Consider the following 16,726-nt stretch of genomic DNA (forward strand, 5'->3'; position numbering starts at 1 on the left):
CACAACTCTTCGCATCTTACTCTTTCCTTCTTTGTCTTGAAATATGCTTTTGAATAAATGTTTAAAGATCTGTTAGTGATAAACTGTCTCGGGCTTTGTGATCATGTCTTTGTTTTAGTCTTTCCATTGAACAACCATTTAATTGAATATAGGTTGTGTTTTTTTTTTTGAGATGGAGTTTTCGCTCTTGTTGCCCAGGTGGGAGTGCAATGGCATGATCTCGGCTCACCACAACCTCTGCCTCCCAGGTTCAAGAGATTCTCCTACCTCAGCCTCCCAAGAAGCTGGGATTACAGGCATGCACCACCATGCCCAGCTAATTTTGTATTTTTAGTAGAGACGGGATTTCTCCATGTTGGTCAGGCTGGTCTCGAACTCCCAACCTTAGGTCATCTGCCCGCCTCGGCCTCCCAAAGTGCTGGGATTACAGGTGTTAGCCACCATGCCTGGCCTTTTTTTTTTTTTTGTAGAGACTGGGTCTCGCTGTCACCCAGGCTGGAGGGCAGTGGCGCAATCATAGATCACTACAGCCTGGAACTCCTGAGCTAATGGGATCCTCCTGCCTCAGCTCCCCCTCTGAGTAGCTGGGACTACAGGTGTGAGCTACTGTGCCTGGCTAATTAAAAAAATTTTTTTTTCTGAGAGACAGGGTCTCACCATCTTGCCCAGGCTGAATATAGGATTTTGTCTGGACGATTATTTTCTCCTAGCACTTTGTCTTTAAAGAGTGAAAAGAGAGAGTGTAAGTGTCTCTGGTTTGAACAACTCGCCCATCCGAATACCTAAAGGAGAACTGAACCATAGTTGGTACTGAAATGTGAAGCCGCTTTAAGGAACAGAGAAGCTCCACAGACTCAGGTGCTCACATCTTAGCTTCAGCCCTCTTGCTGTGCAGCTGTAGGAGTGTAAGTCTCCCTCCCCACTGAATTGTGAGCCACCGACAAGCTACATCTGCTCTCTCTTTGCCATTTCACTTTCCCTGTTCTAGCTCCTGATTTATCAGTGCAAGGTGTGAATTGAGCCCTCTTTTTTAGGGAGCCAATTGGAGACCACACCACGTATGTCAATTTTCAGTTAGTTACCCTGTGTCTCCAAATGATTTATCTTTTCATCTTTGCTTTTCTAGCAGATCATCCCCATAAGGACACAAACATGTGTTCCCTCCTCACAGGAAAGACTCTCCTTATGCTCACAACCTGCCACCTACCATTCCATCTCCCTGCCTTCCTTCAAGCTAGAGTTACTATGTTTACAATCACTGTACCCACTTTTTAAAAACCTCCTATTCATTCTTCAACCCATCCCAACCTGCTCCCACCCCCAGCTACTCATATGTAAACACCAATGATCCTCCTTTTTTCTAAACATAATGTTGTCCCATAAACATATCACATGCCATTAAACTTCTTTTTAAAAAGTGCAAATGATAAGGAATGTGATATGTGCTGCCAGATTATCTCACAGAAGGAGAGAGAGAGAGAGAGCGCGCGAGAACCCGCCGAAGCGCAAGCTTCCTTTTAAAGCCATATCCTCCTGATGCTACGAGAAATAGTTTTCTCTCATTAACAGTCAGTTTACAATTGCTCCCAAACTCCCAGTGAAAGTAACTGACTAGATACATAGACCATATCAGATTATAACTGGCGTCTTTCAACTAACATTTATTTTTCATTTGCTGTGTGCAGAGCACCCCGCAAGATTTGGCTCGTATAGAAAACATTCACTCACTAATTTACTCACTCATCTAACAAATACATATTGAGTGCCTGCCATGTACATAGCACTGAATTCCTAATGTCAGCCACCATTTCAGCTGTTTAGAAATGTTTTAATCACCTGTCTGAATTTTACACTGCCCACCCCACCTCCAGTCCTGAAGTATTGCCACAGAAGGTTGCCAGTAAATTATTATTCATTATTCTCTAAACACACAAAGGCTCCAAGCCTGAAATTTCTCGCACACCATGATGGAAAGATGGCCCTGGGTTTTCCTGCTGTGTTCACAGTTGCTTCTCCCATTATGCTTTGCCTATGTATCTCCTCCATCAGCAGGTGGTAGAGAAGCAGGTGCATAACACTTTGGTCTCTGGCCATCTACTTAACTTTCCAAGGCCCCATTATCTTTAGAAAGGGAGACCCTGAGAGAGAAAGACACAGTGGCATGTGTTTGGTTGACCGGCTAATGTACTTCAAAAGGCAACACCCCACAGGGGTTACGCACTGTTTGCGCTTCTGCTGTGTGGACGTGCATAAAGATAAAGGCATCTGAGAAGCTTTGAGGTGAGGGCTGTGGAAGTCACTGGGTGCCTGAGGTGCCACTCTTAGGCTGTGGTCAAATAAGAGTTTCATGAAATGTGCTGAGCATAAAAGAACAACATATCTGCCTATGGCCGGTACTTAGAGCTACTTTCCCCCACCACTCGCAACCCTACCATCATAAAAACAAACTGCTGCATTCATTAGATTCATTCAGATTGGAAGGGACTGATTCCAGCAGATTATTTGGGGGAAAGGGAGGAGCAACGGAAGCCATCCACATCTTTGCAGCCCCTGAGTTCCTATACTGGCTGGTGCTAAGCAGGCCTTCTTCATGCAGAACCCAACTACTAGGTAAGTCACCCAGTAGCTCTTGTGCCTCACTCACACAGCATGCACTCAGTTGCAATATTTTTTTAATTAAAATTTTTATCTTAATTTTTTATAGAGATGAAATCTTGCTATGTTGCCCAGGCTGGTCTTGAACTCTGGGGCTCAAGCAATCTTCCCACCTCAGCTTCCCAAAGTGCTGCGATCACAGGTGTGAGCTACCATGTCCAGCATCAGATTCAATATTTTCTAAGACAGGGTCTAACTGAGCTGTTTGATCACCATGTTTCAATTAGGAATGCATTAGCTGCTGCAGCTCCAGCTATCACAAGCACCTTCACTGCCTAAGCAAATACAGAAAGCTGGGAAGTTCCAACAGGTGTCCTTGTGCATCTTAGTGACCCAAACTGGAGTCACTATGACTCTCCCTACCCCCACCCCATGAACAAAGGGGGCTTAAAAATCCAGTACTTCACTTCTGTAGTATCTACAGCAGAAGCAGGTGAGAGAGGAGGGACCTGAGGTTGGAATATCTACCTTACCTTCCAACGTGAAGCATAGATTGTCACACCAAGGACCCTCAGAGGTCCTTGCATAATGTATAATGACTGGATGTGGTCATTATAAGATCAGGCATAGATCGTGATTCAGTCAATTTTTGGCAAGGGTAGCAGGACTGACTTTACTTGAAGCATATAGTCCAAGCCAAAGTGACTTAATGCGGAAGAGCCACTGGGAGCATCAACTCCAGAAGGGGCCCTGGGTATGGATTATTTTCCAGGAACACTCTGCAGAATGACTTCCTTAATGTCCTGGAAGGGTGTGGCTCCCCTTGGGCCTGAACTTTTGCTGTTAAGAACCTAGATGAATGCTGCTGTCATATATTTTTATTATGCCTAAACTACCCCAAAAGTTCACTGTTTCTATTTTCCATACATTCTGTAAGTCCCTAAAATGTGTCAGGAGTGAGTGAGGTTTTGATGGTACAACAGAAACCAAAATAGATAGTGTTGATTTCCTCAAGGATTTTACAGTCTGGTGGGAGAATTGCATTTATGAAATCATCACATAAATAAGCATAAAATTACAAACTCATCATGCCACTAAAAAGGAGAGAGCTATGAGAACATACCTGACCTTATCTGGGATACAGGGAAAACATCCCTAAGAAAGTGATTTTGAACAGAAATATAAAAGAATTAAAAGGTAAAAGGATGGGCAGTGAGGGATAAGATTTCTAAGCATAGAGAACAGCTTCTGCAAAGCCCCTGAGTCAGAGGAAAGGATGGTGTATCCAAAGCTTTGAAAGAAGAGCCAGTGCAGCTGGAACATGGTAAGAAGGAATAAATTGGTGAGAGATGAGGCTCGAGCTTGCAGGGCCAAGTCATGTAGGGTCTTGGGAAGACTTTGAAGGGACTCAAGTCACAGGTCTGACCTGTCATTATTCCATCTAACCAACCAGTTCTTGAACATTTGCACTGAAAGAGATGACCCAGTTTCTGTCTGTGGCTTCCAGCCTCGTGGAGAACCATTCTTATTCTGGTGGGTATTAGGGTTTTGAAGAGACACAATTAATGGCACTTTTTTTGCCCACTTTTGAAATCAATTGAAAAATAAAACAACACAGTCAGCAGAGGAAGATGATAAGGATGAAGATGAAGCAGATGAATCAAATGCCATTCTTATTTCTAAAATGTTGTGTCAGAAGACATAGCTCATTCTAAGAGCCAAAGTGAGCTTGCAAACTCCCTTCTGTCCAGTTCAGACTATGGGAGCTTACCTGAGGGAAAGTTTGGGTTTGCACAGGTGTCACACCTACCCAGGCTACTGTTTTCCACTGTGCTAGGTGGAGAGGGAAGGTAGGAAGAACTGAATTAATTAGTTCCAAATTGAATTCCTCCTCCCTCCCCAGTGTCCTTTTTTGTTTTTGTTTTAGTTGTTTTTTGTGGGTGGGGGGGGGGGGGGGGGGGGGGGGGGACGGGGTCTCACTGTCACCCAGGCTGGAGTGCAGAGGCACTATCCCAGCTCACTGCAACCTCCGCCTCCCAGGCTCAAGCGATCCTCCCATCTCAGCCTCCTGAGTAGGTGGGATCACAGATACATGCCACTATGCCTGACTAATTTTTGTATTTTTGGTAGATATGGGTTTTCGCCATGTTGCCCAGGCTGGTCTCGAACTCCTGAGCTCAAGTAATCCACCCACTTTAGCCTCCCAAAGTACTAGTGTTACAGGTGTGAGCCACTGTCCCCGGCCCCTAAGGTCCTTTGATAGATGAGCTTCTCTCCTTCAGAAATGTGGACCTACTGCTTCCACTTAGCAGCCAGGTCACTGTCCCCACATCTGTAGGGAGGGAAAGGGGTTGGACAAGAATCCAGCGGTACTTAGGGAGACTCTATTCTCATGATTGGAACTTCAAGAGTAGGGAATAAGTGTTCCTCCCTTGTCGTTGCTAAAAGACATTAAGAGAAGGGACTCAAAATACAACCTGGTCCTTTTCAGTGAAGACGGATTCCGATAAATGACGATGGATCACCCCCTACAGGAGAACACAATGCTACAATCCCCAAAGCATGTGACTTCCATGCTGAACTAACTTCTGTTTGCTTTTTCATCCACATAAGTAAAATTCTCCAGTTGTTTCTTTTTCAACCTTGCTTGATGTGACAGATGCCTGCAGTATGTCTAAATTAAAAGGGTGACTTTTAGGGTCACAGAATGTTAGTGCTGGAAAGGATTTCAAGGTCGTCAAGTCTAATCCTACTCCTTATTTTATTGGAAAACACAAGACCCAGAGAGATGAAGTGGCTTGCTCAAGGTCACCCAAGCCGTTTGTGTCCTCCCAATTATTGGGATTCTATGACTAGCGATATTTCCAACTACATCACGTTGATATAGCTGAGAAACTCATTATTTATAGAAAACCTGTGATGCCTTTATTAAAACAAAGCACAGGTTTTTATAAAATGAAAGTCAGCCTTTTATCTGTTAACAAAAATTTGTGTTTTGTTTATTAACTTTTTTACAGTGGAATAACCCCTGAACTAGTGGTTTGATTATTCTGATCCTAATAAATGTCTCCTTTTTAATGTTCTCTTTTCCTAATTAACAAAGTGCCAAGTAGAAAGAGATAAGTTATGCACTTTAATTACAATAACCCCAGGCTACAGGGAGAATTCTTATCACTGGCTTGGACCGTACATTCTGTGCTACTTAGAAATAACATTGGTAAAAATTTCCTGTAAGCTGTGGATTTGGGATCTGAGGTGGCGGGGCAGTCAGGAAACAGAAGCAGTGAGGCTTTAGTTCCAGGTTTCTTCCATCACGCTGTGCCTGGTTCTCTCTGTGCTCATTTCCTTCTTATTAAAAATGGGAAATGCCTATTATCCTGGATTATTATGAGAGAGGGAGTTTAGGATGCTGCAAAGATGACTGGGTTGCGGCAGCAGGAGCCTAGAATTCTAGATCAGCTCTGCTACTAACGAACTGCTTCTCTGGGCGAGTCTCATGGATTCTTTGAGCCTTAGTTGACTCCTCTGTAAAATGGGCTGGTTGTGTTAGCTGATCCCTGCAGTCTTTCTACGAAAGTTAAAATTACTTTGACTCTAAATCCTTGTGATTCCATATTCCTTTTCCCATTCTTCTTCCATACCCTATGTTTCCCCAAACTGAGTGAACTCAGGTTTCAAAGAAATAAGTTACAAAAAGTGTCAAAACAGAAACAATTTTTATAATACCAAAGAACATTATTCATTGGAAAATATGTGCCTTATTTTACTTGTCAAAATGAGCAGAGAATCTAGGATTATTTCCATTCTCATTATGGTATCATTTCATAGCAGCAGCAATGTGCTTGTGGTCCTTTTCTCTGAGGAGTTCCCTTCAGGAAACAGAATTTCCTAGAGCAGATGGAGGGGCAATAAGAGATCTCAGCCACCTGCGTTCTAACCCTTGGCTTCTCTAACTTCCAGGTTATTCCGACTGAACTGTCTTTAGATACTCGATGCAAAAAAAAATTGTGCGATAGAGTCTTATGGACATCGAACTAAGAATCATATTATCTGATTCTAGAGTTAGAGCTTCCTCTGATGAGATGCATGGTCTTGACTTTAAGTCAATTGTCTCCTGTGGCCTCAATTTCCATGCTTGTGAAATGAGAAGATTAGGCTGGATGGTGTCTAAGATTCTTTGCGTTCTTAATTCTAGCTTCATTTGGGGAAAAGGACAGGATTGGTGGCAGTTTGGGGGGTCTTTGGATTGGGAGGCAGAGTCCCACCATGTTGAGCAAGGGCAGGACATAGTTCAGCACTGTGGAAGTGTCTCCTCTCACTCCTCTCAAAGGTGTTGGCCTTTTTTGAGTACATGAAGTGTTAGTGACATGGAGGAAGGGAAAGGATATGAAGAAATCTAAAATGTGGTTTCTGCCCTCAAAGGATTTACAATCCAGTTGGTAAACACAAGGGTAAGAGTCTAAGGCCAGGATCCCAGAAGATGTACACACCACCTTACACATGGGTTGACTTTATCAAGCAATGGGCATTTATGCTGATCAGAGGCACATATCCATGGCTGGGTAGCCCCATCCAGGAGAAGATGAAGGAATGTCCCACAGGTCTTGGTGGCTTCTTACTTTGTGGAGTCACCATTTTTTCCCCAGAAGAGTCTGTGTTCTTTTTAGAATGTCGCTTGATTTTGGTGTTTTGATGGCACACATTAAACTCTGTCTCCATAGAATGCATGCCCCCTGGGAGAATATGTAGGCTGTGTGTAAGGAGATAGGAGTGGGAAAAAGATGACAATGGGAAAAAGCATTAACCAAAATCCTAGGGTAAGAAAATACAAGATGCATTCAGGAGACAACTGGCAGACCAGTTTGGCTATTATATAGCTTTAAAAGAGTATTTTTTAAAAAACAACAAAAACCTGAAAACATAATTAAGATTCAGATTCAGTAACATGATGTAGTCAAAAGAGAGACCAAGGATAAAATCTAGCCCTGCCATTCCTCATCTGCCTGCCTTTGAGCAACTTATTTAATCTCTCTGTGTCTATATCTCCACTTGGTAAAATGGAAGTCATAACACCAACTTTATAGTATTTTGTGAGGATTAACTTAAGCAGTGTATGAACAGCTCCTGGCACACTAAGAATGATCAACATATGGTAATTTTCTCAAATTCTACGATCTTTCTACCTCCACAGTGGCTTTTTCTGCAATAGGTGGTTAGAAGAGCAGTCACCGGACAGACCTTGGATTTGAGTTCAACTCAGCCAGTTATAAAGTCTTTGATTTTAGGCAAAATACTTAACTACTCTTAACTTCAGTTTTCTTATGGACAAAATGGGATTAGTCATACTTACCTTGTAAGATTATTGAAAAGTTTAGAAATACATCATGTTCAGCACCCAATAGTACCGGGTAAGAAGAGGAGAGGGAGTAGAATTCAATAAATCATGGTGATAGAGGGGAAGAAAGAGGAAAAACAGGAGCTGTTTTAATTGAGAACCTTGAATTCTTGATCAAGAAGCCTAGAATTTATGTTGTAGGCAGTGGAGAGTCACTGAAGCTGATTTTTCAGATAGGAAACCATAGGATAAAGATGAAGAGAATCTTAACCTTGTTGAGAATGTGTCAATAAGGCACACAGGGCAAGGGAGAACAGCCTGGAGGGAGAGAGACCGACCTACTGAAGACACAAGCCAGTTTGCTTTATGTATGTGCTATATAATTCTTTGACTACCAAATGGATTTCTTCTTCTGGAATCTAACAATTCTGAATGTATGAGAGAGGCAGAGATAGAAATGGAGAGCGACGGAAAGGATAGAGGGGAGAAAGAGAAAGAGAGGGGTGCCAGGAGGGAGAGACAGACAGTAGTTCCCTTTCCGCGGGGGATGCATTCCAAGATCCCCAGTGGCTACCTGAAACTGCAGATAATACTGAACCCTGTATATGCATCAGAACTAGCATAAATTTCATTTTCCTTCACAGTTTCACAGACAGAAGATTTGTTCTTGTCATAGATCTTAGCAACCTCAGCATGTGATTTTTTTTTTCTTTCCTTAATTCAGCTGAGAACTTTCACCTTTTAATTTAAAAGATGCACTTCATGGCTTCTCTTTGGCATATCTGAATCCCAGAATCACTGCTCTTGCACTGTGGGGCCATTATGAAGTCAGATAACGGTTACTCGAACGTAAGCACTTCGATACCATGACAGTGAATCTGACAACTGAGACGGCTGCTGACCAAGGGGCAGAGAGCATATGGAGCATGGATGCGCCAGACAGAGGGATACTTCATATCCCAGGCAGGACAGAGCAGGGCAGCGTGCTATTTCATCATGCTACTCAGAACTTGTGAATTGTTTATTTCTGGAATTTCCCATTTAATATTTTTGGACTGTGGTTGATTGAGGGTAAATGAAATTGCAGAAAGCAAAAATACAGATAAGGGGGACTGCTTGCTGTACAAAGACAGAGACAAGAAGAGGGAGCTGTCCTCAAGGGCTTTTTGTGCGAAGACATCTGGCACACAGATATGCTGCATGCAGGTGGCTTTAGAGAACATGCATCCAGGTATAAATCTGGCATCGACAGGTTGAATTTTCCGTTGACAGGTGGACTATTTTAAATAAAACTAGGGAATTGGTGTGGAAGGGGTGAGAACACCGCCTCTGCTTTGTTATCCCACCTCCGCCAAGATGTTCCTGAACCCCTGAGAACAGCTCACTCCACCCTGTCTATGGGTTATCTGCATCATCTGCTGACCACATTTCTGTCTTCTGGTCTGGGAGGAGATGGATTTCTGGTCAACAGCACGCCCCCTGACAAAAATGACTTTCTGCCGTTTCCTTCCATTCCATTTTCAATCTGATTGCTGTTCTGCTTGGAGGAGTGCTATGGTCGGAATGTTTATGTCTCCCTCAAATTCATATGTTGAAATCCTAACCCCCAAGGTGGGGCCTTTGGGAGGTGCTTAGATCATAAGGGTGGAGTCCTTGTGAATGGGATCAGCGCTCTTATTAAAGAGGCCCAAAGGGGCTTGTTTGCCGTTTTCACCATGTGAAGATGCAGTGAGAAGGCACCATCTGTGCCCTCATCAGATACTGCCAGCCCTTTGATCTGGGACTTCACAGCCTGCAGAGCTGTGAAAAATAAATGTTTGTGGTTTACAAGCCATCAGTTTATGGTACTTTTGTTATAGCAGCCCAGACAGACAAAGTAGGAGGGTGAGTTTGTCTTCGTGAGAATGGTGCGTGATTTAGCTTATTCTGAAAGCAAAATGTCTTTAAGTTTAGTTTATGTTTTTTATGCTTTTCATGTTATCTTTCCTTTTTCTTTTTCACTAGTCATCCAAACACTGGATGTCTAAACACTAATGGGCATCAGCATCCTACCAAAGTCAGTTTCTGTTGCCAAAGTTGTTACTGCCCTAAAGGCTGGTTCCTGGCTTGTTCAGTTGAGAGAGGGCAGCAAGTTAGTACCTGTGCTGGCCCAGATCCACAGTGAGGACACGCAGGTGCCCTGGAGCCGCTCTTTAAAAGGCTACCACCTCCTGATGGAGTGCTTCCTGTGTGCAGCCTAAGTCAGAGCACTGTGGATCAGTGGGTTCTGCAGATGACAGTTGAATAAAAATGCCAACTGAATGTCCCCCAAAAGACAACGCTCTGTATTGACGTCTGAGAGCTTTTCTCACCCACATTTCAGTTCTAAAGATTTTGTCATCCTGCTAAGATGGATGAAATGGTTGGCACCCAAGATACCTTATAGGGCCCCCTTTTTTTTGGTTGTGGGAGTGTTTACTATAATCTCCCTTTCTTGTTTTAAAGACCGTTTAGTGAAACACTTTGTACATCAAAAGTATATATATAAGATATGTATAGATAACATATACAAATAATATGAATATTTACATGTACCTGGCACTTACCTTAAGAAATAGAATATGATGGAATACTCTCAAAGGCCCCTGTGACTCACACCTCATTCACATCCCTTTTCTATCCTTCCTTGGGTGTTTATGTGATTGTCCTGCTTTTTAAAAGAGTTTAAATTACATATATATGTATCCCTAAGTAATATATCGTTTTGTTTGCTGTTGTCTTTTATATTATGTCCTCAAACGAGATATGTTTTTTTTTGCAACTTACAATTTTTTTGCATGAAATCACGTGAGATTAAGCCATGTTGATACATTAAATGATGATTCATTCCTTTCCCCTACTATATGGTACTCCATTCTTTAGAAATACTATAAATAATTTAGTCATTCTTTGTTGATGGACATTTGGGGTGTTGTTTGTTCTTATAAATCGCATATTTGGGGTATTTTTACTATTACAAATTCTGATGCTATGAACCTGTTTTGCACATGCCTCTTGGTACACATGTGCAGGAGTTTCTCTAACATTTCTAAGTTGGGGTGGGATTGCTAGGTATGAACAAATATCTACTTTATGAAATATTTCCAAACATTTCACAAAGTGACTGGACCGGTTTATACAAGTACCGTATGAGTCCTCATTGATCCCATCCTTAGTAACATTTTTATTACCTGATTGACATTTTTGCCAGTCTTGTCAGTATGAAATGGAAGCTCTTTCTGGTTTCAGTGGGCAATTCCTTAGTAACTTACGAGAGGAAACATTTTTCAATATGTTTTGGTCATTGATGCTTCCTTTTCTGTGTTGAATTCGTTGTTATGTTTCCAATACACTGCGTTCCATTCGGTGCAGCTCTGCCTGCGGCTGAGTTAGGCTAGACAGTGGAGCAAAGGCCTATGCTGATGAAAGGTGTGCTGCTTTTCTTTGTGAAGGCCCTGAGGAGGCGGGAAGTGGCCGCTATGGACCCCGTTATGTCACCGACATGGGAGCCGGTGAGGATGATGAAGGATTTGAAGATGACTTAGATTTGGATATTTCCTTTGAGGAGGTAACAATAATCTCTGCTCTTAAAACCCAGAGTGTTTGTGTTTCTTTGCCAAACCAGGCAATTTAGCCAATGGACCATAAACATTGTACTTAAAACTTAAATGGGCCCATTTGCTTTTAACACTGATTTGTTTCCTCTGACGCTCAGTCTCCAGGGGCTGATAAATCAGTAGTAGGGAAGTACCAGCCGTGCTGACGTTCTGTAGGCAGCTCCTGCCTGCGGACTCCACAGTCTGGCAAAAACATATTTCGATTTCCCACCAAGGGAAATTTCAGAAAATCGGGTATTATAAGGAAATGAACAATTCCTTGACAAAGTCATGCATCTTCATCATATTAGAATAAGAATAAATCATGTAATATCAGTTTTACTGCTGATTTTCTGAGTAACACAGGGAAAAGCACTGAAAGTCCCTGAGCATCAAGCTTTGTCCATACACTGGAGTCAGTGCTGCCTTCCTCATCTCCATCCTAGGGTTTTTGGAACTGACCATGTTTTAAAGTACTAGGCAACAGCTATCAATAAAACAGTCCAATCGCCATGCTGTGTGTTCATCCTGCACCCCTTTCCTTCTCTGGCTTTAGGTTAAACCACTTCCTGCTACCAAAGGAGGGAATAAGAAATTTTTGGTGGAAAGCAAGAAGATGTCTATATCTAACCCAAAGACCATTTCCAGGCTCGTCCCCCCTACCTCAGCACCTCTCCCTGTGACCACGGTGGCTCCCCAGCCCATTCCCATGGAAAGGAAAGGGAAGAACAGTGTGGCCATAATGTCAAGGCTCTTTGACATGCCTTGTGATGAAACTCTCTGCTCTGCTGACAGCTTCTGTGTCAATGACTACACCTGGGGGGGCTCGCGATGCCAGTGCAACCTGGGCAAAGGTGGTGAGAGCTGCTCAGAAGGTAGGCCCTTGGGGGAGAGGAAGAATGTGGTGATGAATTGGCACCATTGAGAGCCAGAGGGCAGTTTTGTGGTCCAAACATAGTTCCTTCTAGTCCCTTTTCCAAGATAAGTTCCTTCTTCCACATATTGGTCATTAAATTAACTATACAAGGCAAATTGTGAGGCAACTTTCATTGCTTCTAAGTAGACAGCAATCCTATTTCTATGTGTGCCAAATGTGTAGTCCCTTTAAAGCAATCGATAAATCATCCTGATACTACCTTGGAGAGGTAGGTTTTACTATAATCACATCTCTACCAAAATATGCAGCTAAAACTTATGCATGAGGGTTAAGAAGGGTAACAACTGGGTCAACTTGTATTACACAAAGACCTGTATAGTTGAGGGCAAGTGACAGTGGCCCTAAAGCCATTGGTTTCTTCTTAGTAAAGTCAGTGCCAGTCTCCAAAAATGCAACTTCTTCCTAAGAATTTCAGAAGCTCAAAGTCTCCAAGAATGAGAGTTGTAGGTATAAAAAGTACAGAAAAGAAGATAGCAAAGTTGAACAGACTAGTGAGGGTTCTCACTTAATGATATCCAGGCAATGCTGTATATTGATTTTTGCTTTTGAAGCAGTGAGGAAATAGTATTCTTTTGTGTTATCTTTTTTCTTTTTCAGATATTGTTATCCAGTATCCTCAGTTCTTTGGCCACTCCTATGTAACGTTTGAACCTCTGAAGAACTCCTATCAGGCATTCCAAATTACTCTTGAATTTAGGGTAAGGGGGACGTGTTGTTTGATGAGTGCTTTTTGGACACTTTAACACAGCAATGTGCTACATTCAAAGGCTAGGGGAGAGGAAGGGAGGCAGCAGGAAAAGCGATCAAAGGTAAATATGACACAGAGCCTGTCTCTAAACCAGCTCATGAGACAATAGGATTGAGGAGCACATTCACAACATTCAAGTGTGACAGTGAGGAGACAGTGGGTTTGTATGTCACTGAACTATAGAGTGGCTGACACGAAGCTTCCAAGTGAGAATGTTGGGCTCCGAGCAATGTTGTTCATAATAGTGATTTCTCCCAGGCCAGGATTGAGAAGTAGGGAAGTACCAGCCGTGCTGGTACAATGCATTCCCATTCCAAAATTGTTTAAAAAGAGAGCCCAATTCTCTGTCTTCATTGTGATAGCTGTCACTAAACAAATAGAAAACTTCTCTATGCAACATTTGCATTGTGAGGGCCCAGTGGAAGTTCTCTGATTTGAATCAACAGCAGATAAGAATTCAGTCAGTGACCTCAGCTTAAACTGATTCTTTTGAGTATCTCCCAAAAGACATAAAAAAGTCTGGAGGTCTGGAAAGAAGTCTCATTGGAAGGCATGGCCACAGTGTTGAGTCTTCAAGAAATGACCCGTCTTAGTCTAAGACCACCAGCACAGCTTTCGGTTGAGCTGTTCTTACCATCCTGTTCTCCTGATAGAAGGAAAGAAGCAAATGTGCATTCCTCCCCAGAGGGAGGGAAATAGAAAGAACAAAGTGAAAGTAGAATTGGATGTACACCAGCAGCATCCTCACTGTGACCGTGGTCTTTGTACATTTGGCTTTCCGAGGATCTGCAGGTGCATCCACAAAGGACAAGTAAAGAGCGGGTCAAAGATGGAGTTACCTTCATCTCGGCTAACTGCCGCCTCTCAGTTTATATCACTGCCATTTGTTTATTGAAATGAACTGGGACCAGGTATCTGGGAGTGAATTGGAGCCCACGTGCTTGACCCTTTGTAGATAGGATCATGGAGGGGAAAATGCTCAAGTTTCACATTTGTGAGTCTTTCCAGATGGCATTTTATGGAAGGAGAGGCACTTACTGTTCATATGGCTTTTGTTTGTGTAATCACAGGCGGAGGCGGAGGATGGCTTACTGCTCTACTGTGGGGAGAATGAACACGGGAGGGGAGATTTCATGTCCCTGGCTATCATCCGACGCTCCCTGCAGTTCAGGTAATTCCTGCCAAAAGCCTCACACTCTTCTTTTGTTACATTATCCTACGTTATATTTGCATTTTTATAGTATAAGAAATACATACAGGATAGATTTTAGTAGATGAAAGAATGGTTTGTATAAAATAAGTATGATATGAACCAGTTTACCAAATACTGGGATACTGGGATTGCAGGATAACCTATAAAACTTGCATTTTGGGACCTTGTAATCATTCATTCATTCAGCAGCACCTACAGTGTACCTGGCTCTGGAGGTGTTGTTGAGTGTACCTGGCGCTGCAGGTACTTTTGAATGTACCTGACTCTGGAGGTGCTGTTGAATGTACCTGGCGCTGCAGGTACTGTTGGATGTAACTGGTGTTGTAGGTGCTGCTGAATGTTTCTTGAGCATCTACAGTGTACCTGGCACTCCTGTCGATCCTGAGGATGCAGAGTGAGCCAAAGGAATACAGTTCCTTTTCTCTGGAGCTCTAGTGGATGTGATGGGAAGAAGGCTGGGGGCTTCTCATCTCCTTTTGGCAAATGTGGCTGACAGGTCCACCCTCCCATGGGCTCCCCATCCTCATCTTCCTCTGGGCTGTGCTGGGAATTCTTTGGCTTGCCTCCACTGCCCTCATCGTTTCTCCCCCAACACACTTTGGAAGCCACCTTTAGCTTATGTGTGGTCTTCTGCGGGGCAGAGTTTTGTGGAGGGGTAAAGATTTTAATGACTCTTGTGGAGGTGTGCAATGCACCTCCTTGTGAACAACCAACGGGCACCAGCCTTGTCCTTCTCCGTGGTGCACTGACTGACATCCTAATGGCACCAACCCCCTGCTGCCTGACCTTCAGCATATGATGCAATCTCTCCAAGCCTGCGTTTCCTGTGGGGCTGTTGTGAGGGTTAAATGAGTTAATTCATAAAAGCGCTTAGAGCAGCATCTGACCCAGAGCAAGTACTTGATAAGCATCAGCCATTATTGTCTTCTTAAATTACTTTCAGCATAAAAAGTGTTTTTGGTTAAGTTGAAGAAGGCCTCTGAGTATCCCACTTGGGCTAGAAAATGGGCCCCCATGCTTTGCTAAATGGTTTGATTCATGAAGTTTGGTGTTAGCCACCAGGATCTTGGGCGGTATTTTTTGCCTTGTGGGGTTCTAGCACTTGGAGGATCAGATAGACTCTCAGTAGCACTGACTGTTGTTAGCTGGTAGCAGCTCTCCAACTATGCAACTCCTGCTGAGTGAATCTGCTATCCTCCTTGGGGTAAGCCTGCCCCACAATGCCTCTTGACTGCATGTCACTTCACTGAGGATCTTGAGACAAAGGGAGGGCCTGAGAAGTGACTGCAGTTAATGAAAATGCTAGTAAGGAAAATGCCGGCCATGACTCCTTCCCTACAGGAAGTCTCAGGATCCTGTGGAAGAGGCCTGGTGGCTATTTGGAAGTTGACCAGAAAGGTCCAAGATTCCACCTGTTAGGCATAGTGACCGTGGGCACTCCTGGGCCATAGGGAGGTTGGGATAAAAACAAGAATAATGCAGCCATCTGAGGATGCTCCTCCTCTGTCTCACCTCTCTGCTGAGCTTCCTATGGACCTTGCCTGTGTTTAGGTACAGCTAAGCACAGATGGCAGGGCTGGCCAGCTTGCCAAAATGAGCCTGAAGACCTGGATTTTTATATTTTATGAATATCACTGAGCTTTGTTATTTGAGAGTTGGGAAAGTCCCAGAGAAATCCTTAGAAGCAGAGTGACTCGTATTCTAATTCTCTGTACCTTGAATTCATGATAAGCGTTTGGCAATTGCTGAAAACGAGAAGGAGGTCCTTAGTTGCCCATCATTTTCTTTTCTTTTTTTTCTTTCTTATGATTTTTCCTTTACTTTTCTAATGGGTCCTGTCCTTTTCAGAAACAGAGAAGGCTACATTCCTAATGAGCAGAAGTGATCATCGACTTCTAGTCAAAAGAAAATAGGAGCTGGGTGCGGTGGCTCACACCTGTAATCCCAGCACTTTGGGAGGTCAAGGCGGGTGGATCACAAGGTCAGGAGATCAAGACCATCCTGGCCAACATGGTGTAACTGCATCTGTACTAAAAATACAAAAATTAGCTGGGCATGGTGGCATGCACCTGTAGTCCCAGCTACTCAGGAGGCTGAGGCGGGAGAATCGCTTGAACCCAGGAGGCGGAGGTTGCAGTGAGCAGAGATCACACCACTGCACTCCAGCCCGGGTGACAGAGCGAGACAGTCTCAAAAGAAAAGAAAAAAAGAAAATGGGATGCGGATTAGCTACTACCTTTCATTAATTTCTTTTTTCTTTTCTTTTTTTTTTTTTTTTTTTTTT

The 16,726-nt window shown here is 43.2% G+C and overlaps 1 protein-coding gene and 1 long non-coding RNA gene across 5 annotated transcripts in view; one reads left to right on the forward strand and one right to left on the reverse strand.

The window, feature by feature from the left end:
• Positions 1–16,726, forward strand: part of EGFLAM (EGF like, fibronectin type III and laminin G domains) — a 199,471-nt gene that overhangs the window by 127,332 nt on the left and 55,413 nt on the right. For 2 of the 4 annotated variants that reach the window (XM_023216574.2, XM_023216575.2), the window contains exons 7-10: positions 11,401–11,516; positions 12,101–12,419; positions 13,079–13,179; positions 14,300–14,400. In XM_023216574.2, the coding sequence (XP_023072342.2) occupies positions 11,401–11,516; positions 12,101–12,419; positions 13,079–13,179; positions 14,300–14,400 (637 nt within the window). Of the gene's footprint in view, positions 1–8,801; positions 9,162–11,400; positions 11,517–12,100; positions 12,420–13,078; positions 13,180–14,299; positions 14,401–16,726 lie in introns of those variants that run through there. The other 2 variants (XM_023216576.2, XM_023216577.2) reach the window with 2 other exon arrangements.
• Positions 5,715–8,741, reverse strand: LOC111545580. Its single transcript, XR_002732498.2, has 2 exons — positions 8,669–8,741; positions 5,715–7,345 (listed from the first exon to the last, which is right to left on the reverse strand). It is a non-coding gene; the product is annotated as an uncharacterized LOC111545580 (long non-coding RNA).

Source organism: Piliocolobus tephrosceles, chromosome 4 (genome assembly GCF_002776525.5).
Source record: "Piliocolobus tephrosceles isolate RC106 chromosome 4, ASM277652v3, whole genome shotgun sequence".
Classification (NCBI taxonomy): Eukaryota; Metazoa; Chordata; class Mammalia; order Primates; family Cercopithecidae; genus Piliocolobus; species Piliocolobus tephrosceles.